Here is a 7,452-nt window from a genome sequence, read left to right on the forward strand (position 1 = left end):
GGAGAATAAGATGTAATAGCACTCATGCTGAAAGTACTAGCCTGAAATAATTATTTTTGGTAACATTCCAAGTGCAGACAAGCTGTAAAAAGCAGAGGGTGTAAGATGACTAGTAGCTTCTGTTGAACACTGAATTAAGAAGGTTTATGTATCAATGATACCTGTTCTTGTTTTGAACATGTTCCTTTCTTGAGTATTGTGGTATGTGTGATGGTACCTGTGGTCTCTGGAGTAGCCTACGAATTTTAAAGCAAAAATATGTGTTTTGAACTAGATCTGTCTTTATAGGTTACTTAACTGTGGTCTTACGCTTACTGGACTAGTAACATTTGTGTTATCAATAGTTGTCATGGGGTGCTCTATCACTTAGAGCCAACAGATGGGTACCAACATATCCTCCAGTATATACACTGTTGGTAATGCATGTAATAGCTCTTTTATTTAGGCCTGAATGAGCACTTGGGTAGATTGTGCCAGTTGCTGTTTAATGCACGTTTGTGTGACCTTTTAGGTGTGCTTGGGAGATGTGCTGCTTTTTTGGAAAAGCTTTTTTTAAAAAACAACAAAAAAAAAACCCCTCATGCAGTTTTACTTCTTGTATTTTGTGTGATAAATACTAGATGTGCCCGATCCTTTCTCTGCCCTGTCTCAGGTGTATGTTATCAATTGCTAATTGCTGCGAGGTGTTAGAGGGGGAGAAGATGATTCCAGTGACAACACGTCCTGGCTTAGGTGTGTCCAATTACCTAATCAGAAAGTAGCTAAAGACCTGGAACAGGCTGCCTAGAGGGGTGGGTGATGCCCCAGGCCTGGCAGTGCTTGGGAGGGCTTTGGCCAATGCCCGCTAATAACATGCTTTGATCTTTGGTCAGCCCTGAAGTGGTCAGGCACTTGGACTAGATGGTTGTTATAGGTCCCTCCCATCTGGAATTACTCTCTTCTCCCTTTTGGGTCTTTTCTCCTGGCTGTGGCAGTGTGGCGAAGAGGAGCGTACAGGGTTAGTTGTGTTCAGGTGACATCTGCAGCATTTGCTCCTTCTGTTTTGGTATGTCGTGAGTGGTGGGTGTTAGAGTCTGTGGAGATAACCTAACTTTGTAATGAAATCTCTGTTTCAGCAGAAGTCTGCTACCTGTATGTGAGGAGGAAAGCATTGACTGTTCTGTAGCGCGTATTTGTATCTGAAAACACGCACAGGTAGTTATGGATTTGCCTTGCATTGTAGAAGTGATCCTCGCCTGGACTTAAGACTGAGGAGCTCTCTTAAGTCTATCTCTTCCACTCTGTTTCTCCAACCCATGAGAATATCCTAATTGCATCTCTCAGTCTACAGACTGTCATATCTTAGTAGGGTGATGCAGGGCAAGTGTCCACACCCTGACCTACCTGGGCAATAACTGGCAGGAAAGAGGGGAGTCCTTTAGAAGGGAGCACAGAGTAACATCAGCAGAAATTAAGTTGCATTTAAATGCAAGGAGGGAGAACCTGTATTCATGTTAACTGCAGAAAATTTGTAACCCTTTGGTCGAGTTGCTCCCTAGTTAAAAGGCAGGTAGACATTCTTGTAAGGTTATTTAATTTGAAGCTGATAAATTCTTATTGAATCACTATACTGTTGATAAAAGGTAGTTTTCTTTTCTTTTCCTATTTGGCCCCAGACACAAGTATTACCCAATGATCAAACTTGGAAATCTACTTTTTTTTATTTGACAATTGTTCGCTTTATTATATATACATATTTAAAGTCTGTACATGGTAAAATACAAAATAAGAGTTTCTTTATAAGTTACACAATTAAACAGCTACATTTGCCTGTAGTTCAGCCATCATTTAATTAAAAAAGGAGAGAAATCTTGTTGAGCCATTGTTATATTCATTCACAATAACCTTGGTATAAAACATCCATACAGAGTAAGTGTACAAAATAGTGTACAGTTCATATAAGCTGTGCAAAGACAGCAAAGTTCAGTCAAAAATCAAAGAGGTGTATCCACTTTCCTCTGTCCACATAATGGATAACAGAAGCAAAGTGGAAAACAAGCACAGGCCTGGGGGCAAAAAGGTGGGTTAGACAGTGCTTCCAATATAATATTGATGCATAAATTAAAATGAAAAACATAAATATTCAAGGTCTCTGTTACACAAGGCACACTTACATTATACCTTAGAAGTCATCCCAGGGATTTCAATGGGTCTGTTGCACAAGTATTGCGCTATTTGGGGTGAGGAGGGCTGCAGCATTTGGTCTGGGTCCCTCAGAAACGTTATTTATTTTGTGGGGAAAGGGTTGCTGGATCAGACCAGTCTTCAGGGATTTGAAATCTTAATAGTAGATGGAAATTCACTTGAAAGGTAGTAAAAATGGCCACAATGTCTATATTGTATTTTTTGTTGTTTCTTATCTGGGAGAAAGAAATTTCCCTCTCAACAGGATATATCTTCCTCCCTGCTGTAAAGCAAGGAGCTGCCTGTTGCTTGCCTTCAGGAGAAGGTAGCTAATTGAGCAAATGTTGATTAAGCAGAGGGAATTATGAAAAGGTTACCAGATGCTATGAATATGAAAACATCCACATGGGGGGGAAAAAAAAAAAAGGAATGCCTATAAGTAGGAATTCTTGCAGTTATGTGATAAAGAACCTGCACTGGAGAAGTATGTGGACATTTGGGTGGGACATCACCTCTTCAATTTATAGCACTCTTTTATTTACATCTTTGCAATGTCCCCATGTGATGGTAGGGGCAGGTGGGGTGATCTAAGAGACTGTTATCTCCTCCTCTTCCTCTTCTCCTTCATCATCCTCTTCCTCTGAGTCTGAGAAGTCTGAAGGTTTGCTGGGGCTGCTAGAATGGGACGGAGAAGGAGACATATGGGAGTCCAGTCTGTCCCTCAGGTGTAGATGTTCTGGGGACTGGTGGTAGGGTAAGGGATGCCGGGGGCTGGGTGGGCACACAGGGGGAACTTCCTCCTCCTCCTCCTCTCCCGAGCATTTCTTGCCTACGTCACTGAGGTCTGGGTGAGGGTTGAACTTGGTGGGTAGGGTCTGTTCTCTGCAGCCACCAGAAGAGAGGAGCTCTCTTTCTTTGGAGTTCCTCCATTTCATCCTCCTGTTCTGGAACCAGATCTTCACCTGAGGTGGGGAGAAGCAACACAGAAATGAAACTGTTCAGTAAAACAGGCACCAGGAAAGGCCTTTTAGTTGCACCCTCAAAATCCTGCTCATGTCCATACAGAAGCTAACAGGGACCAGGAAAAGCCTTTTGGTTGCACCCTCAAAACCCTGCTCATGTCCATACTGAAGCTAACAGGGACCAGAGAAGATGACCTTTGGGGACCCTAGGAGAGGGGTCGGGGGGCAATAAGGCCGTGGTCTGTCCTGTCCTACTCACCCAGCTGGGAATCGCGCTGCTTTCTTGGCTCCCTCGATGCTCACAGCCTTGTAGCTTGCTGTGGGCTTTCTCCTGGTCATGGGCAGTTTTCCCTACTCCTGTCCCCTTTTCCTCCCCTACTCAAGCTGCCCCTGGGGCTTTGGGGCCTGGTTACCCACACCCCTGTGCCCCTTCTCACCTGCGAGTCCTTGAGGCCCAGCTTGGCTGCCAGCTTCTTCCTGTCGGGTTTGCTGATGTACTTCTGCTTCTGGAACATCTTCTCCAGCGCCTTGCGCTGTACGTCGGAGAAGACGGCGCGGCGCAGCATGCCGCGGCGGGGCTTGCCACGGGCGGCCAGAGGCCAGGAGAAGGTGCCGGGGATGGGGACCACGGTGGAGGCAGCTGTGGGGGGGACACAGTGCTGAGCAGAGCGAGACTGGCCCCCGCCGCCCCCCTCCCTGCCCTTCGGGTGGGCACCCATCAACCTGGGGCCCTGAAAAGGAGCTTTAGGCTTAACTAAGCACCCCTCTTTCAGCCAGTGATCGCTGGGATTAGATCTATCAACTCAAACGTGTAAAATGGATCAATAGTGGCTAGTTTTGTTGGGAGATTCAAAGGTCTCCGGCCTGAAAAGGCAAAGCGAGGCGTACCGGCTAAGATAGAGGTATAATAAAAAAGCTTTCCCTCCTGCTCAGAAGCATTTGATTTTTTTCAGACGCTTTTATCATTTCAGACGCTTTATTATGCTCAAGATGAAAATGAGGACTTTTCTGATTCTGAACAAAACCGCTCCGCCTCAGATGCAGTTTTGATCAATCAGTATTCATCTTTTTATATTAATCTCTTTTTCGCCCCTTCCCCCCCACCCAAAGTTGGAGAATTCAAGCCAAAGACATGAAAAGTAACAACTAATTAGCACATTGCCTGGTTCCCAATGGCATTTGTATGATAAAAAGGGCAGAGTTTTGCCTTAAAAAAAAAAAAAGGGGGGTGGGGGGGGGGAACCTCCCCAAGAGAGACAGAGATGCTAATGAAGCGTGAATGGTAATTGTGTAGTAATGAACTAACAGAAAAAGACTGAGGACAAGCAGCTAACGCCATATATTATTGGAACAAAAGAGATTTACACTTTCAAACTAAACACAACGGCATGCCAGGCTCCTCGGGAGAATACTGATGGCACAATCGTCTCTTTCCCCAAATCATTTTCATTAAATGGACATGAAAAGCTATTTATAAAGCTCAAGTTGTTTTTGTTAGGCTATTCACATGCTGGAGAAAGGAAGCAAATTCCATTATCCGGAGGATGAATGGAAGAGCTTGGATTATTTTTTTTTCCTCTCTCCCTTTCCCTGTTTTCTTTTTAAATTAATAGCTTGTTTGTGTAATTAGATTTCTTCTTTTTTTTTTTTTTTTTTAATTGCTCTCTCCGCATCATAACACTTCAGCCCTGTAAGAATCGCCCCCCCGTAGCCTGCTTTCTGGCCGGGACCACGGCGTTTGACTACGGCGATGGTCTCGGGGAGAAGCGAGGAAGGTGCGGGAGGGGGGGCCGCGTACGCGGGGGCGGGGGGGGAAGCCCCGGATTCCTCGAGCCGCCTGTAAACGCCGCGGAAAGGGTTTTTTTGGGTGGGTTTTTGCTGGGGGAGCAGGGCGGAGAGCGGCTTCGCGGGGAGCGGGCTGCGCGGGCGCGGAGGGCGCTGACCGCTCCCCGCCTGGTGCTGAACCTCCGTGGGGAGGGGCTGCGGGGACCCGGCACCGCCCCGCCTCCGGGGCCGGGGCAACCCCGGCCCATTTGCCCCCCCGTCGCCGCCGGGGCAACCCCGGCCCATTTGCCCCCCCGTCGCCGCCGGGGCAACCCCGGCCCATTTGCCCCCCCTCGCCGCCGGGGCAACCCCGGCCCATTTGCCCCCCCTCGCCGCCGGGGCAACCCCGGCCCATTTGCCCCCCCTCGCCGCCGGGGCAACCCCGGCCCATTTGCCCATCGGCGGCGGGGCGGGCAGGGGATGGCAGGCGGCCGCCGCCTGTGCTCAGTGGGGCAGCACATTGGCGCGGCTGACGCTCGGCTCTTGCGCTCCCTCCGAGCTCTGAACCGCGGCACAGCCCCCGGGGGGCGCGGGGAAATCCCAAATAGCGCCGGGCTGAGCCTGCGGGGGGGCCCGCCCGGCCAGCGGGGAGAGGGGCTGCTGGAGACCTACCTGGGAAATAGGAAGATCTGATAAAGGGCTGGAAGGAGCCTTCAAAGTACGGGAAGGAGAAAGTCTTTGGAGGGACGCTCGGAAGCAGCGCAGGGGAAGTTTCTAGTAAATAAATAAAATTCGATTAAGCGAAGGGTCACCGCCGGTTGGACGCGACCGACGGCACGGCGGGGTCCGTCGCTTGGTGCAGGGGCCAATGCGGTGCTTCCCCCCACCCAACCCCCCCCAAAAAAAGGAGCCAAACCGCGCTCGGAACAGCCTAGGAAAAGCGGCGCTTTCGCTGCGGTGGTTTTGCCAGCAACGCGGCAATGTGGAGGCCGGAGCCAGCAGCGGACCCGTCTGCTGCCGCTCGGCGCCGGGTCCTCCCTCCCTCCCTCGCCTAAACCATCTCCCCCCTCTCCCCCCCCGCCGCCCCCCTCCTGCGGGCGCTGGGTCCCGCAGCGCCCGGGAGCCGGGGAAGGGGGGGGGGGCGCCGGGAGCGGGCCGCTTACCGGCGCGGGGGGCGGAGGAGAGGATGGCGTTGACCCCAAACTTGAGGAAAGTGGAGTCGCTGCTGGAAGTCTGTGGCGAACAGATCCTCCTGGAGCCGGCGGCGGTGGAGCTGGGGAGCTCCGGCGTGCCCGAGTCCGTCCTGGCCGCCGAGCTCGGGGGGGACATGCTGGGCGGGGGGGCAGTCCTGGGCAGGTAGCCGGTGGGCCTGCTGATCCGGATCAAATCTTCCACCAGGAAGCTGGAATGGCTGGCGAACGCTGACTGCAGCGACTGAGGCAAGGTGAGGGTGGGAGTGGGCCGCAGGAGGCTGGGGTAGACGGCCGGCGGGGCGATGAGGCTGGGGAACATCATCGCAGGGGCCGGCCGCGGAGCCGGGCTGGGCCGCCGCTCGGCTGGCTCCTTCGCTTTGGGGGGCGTTTTCTGCTTTGCAAACCTGGGTGGGTAAAGGTCCAGCCAGCCAGCCTGGCGGGGTTCTCTGCCCCTTCCTCCTGGGCGATGGGTTTTATAGCGGGCAGCCCCGCCGGGGCTCTTTCAGAAGTGACAGCCCCAACAATGGGGTTCAACAAAGTTCTCCACTCGAGCTTCATTCAGGGCGAGCTCCGGGCTTCTCCATTGGTCCGGGGCTGCAATTTATGATTGGATTAGACTTCATAAGCAACCGGGGCACAATGGCCCCGCCACAAAGAAAGTGTAGTCATCAATTTTGCATATTGACCGCCTCTTTGGAATACAGCGCTCCAAAGGCTCCCAGCAGGGTTTTGTTCAGAGGCAACACACACGGGCTAATTAAATGCCTATTTAAAAGTTTCGAATGACATCTTGCCTCGTAGAAAGGGAATTATTTAAAGAAAGCACTAAATTTATTTGCCGCTCCCCTGCTGAGTTTAGGAAATCAATCAATAAATATTCATCTAAACTTATCCGCGGGCTCTCAGAAAAGCACGGGGGTTTGTGGAATGGAAAATACAAATTAGAAAACGCGGAACTAAGCTCTGCTGGGGGGGGTGGTGGTGGTGGTGGTGGTGGAATATTCGGAGCGCGGAGCCCACCGTGGTTTGAGCGCTGCCCGCTCCTGTTAGTAGGCGGCAAAATTTGCGCGTGTAGTTGGGCTTAGTTTTCCGTCTGCACGCCCAAGGTCCGGTATAAAGCGAATTTGCCGCGTTAGCCTCTGCTCTCAGGATCCGAGCTTCCCAAGAGTCTGGCGTACGTGTGCTCAGGCAAGAGGCTTGCCCGTACCCGACCGAAACGTAAGCCTTGGTGTAGCCGGTAAGAATTCTGCTCCGAGAAAATCTGACCCTTGAACGTAGAAAAGATCTGAACAGCTTGGTGGGACCAGAGCAGCCCCCTCAGGTTCTCAGCCTGTTGGTCCTCTTAAGCTCACCCACATTAAAACCAGTGG

General features: G+C 51.2%; 1 protein-coding gene across 1 annotated transcript; it reads right to left on the reverse strand.

Annotated features, from left to right (window-relative positions):
- Positions 1 to 2,750: 2,750 nt before the first annotated feature.
- Positions 2,751 to 6,404, reverse strand: DBX1 (developing brain homeobox 1). Its single transcript, XM_075713218.1, has 4 exons — positions 6,053 to 6,404; positions 5,562 to 5,663; positions 3,563 to 3,765; positions 2,751 to 3,125 (listed from the first exon to the last, which is right to left on the reverse strand). The coding sequence occupies exons 1-4, from the start codon at positions 6,402 to 6,404 to the stop codon at positions 2,751 to 2,753; spliced, it is 1,032 nt and encodes a 343-aa protein (XP_075569333.1).
- Between the last annotated feature and the right edge of the window lie 1,048 nt (positions 6,405 to 7,452).

This window comes from Pelecanus crispus, chromosome 6, assembly GCF_030463565.1.
Source record: "Pelecanus crispus isolate bPelCri1 chromosome 6, bPelCri1.pri, whole genome shotgun sequence".
NCBI classification, from domain to species: domain Eukaryota; kingdom Metazoa; phylum Chordata; class Aves; order Pelecaniformes; family Pelecanidae; genus Pelecanus; species Pelecanus crispus.

Excerpts from the sequence above, each read along its gene's own strand:
- DBX1 (XM_075713218.1), bottom strand. The coding sequence starts at position 6,404 with ATGATGTTCCCCAGCCTCATCGCCCCGCCGGCCGTCTACCCCAGCCTC. Across the intron at positions 3,766-5,561 it reads CAGATCTTCCTATTTCCCAG|CTGCCTCCACCGTGGTCCCC; the intron begins GTAGGTCTCCAG and ends TCCCCCCCACAG. Across the intron at positions 3,126-3,562 it reads TGGGCCTCAAGGACTCGCAG|GTGAAGATCTGGTTCCAGAA; the intron begins GTGAGAAGGGGC and ends TCCCCACCTCAG.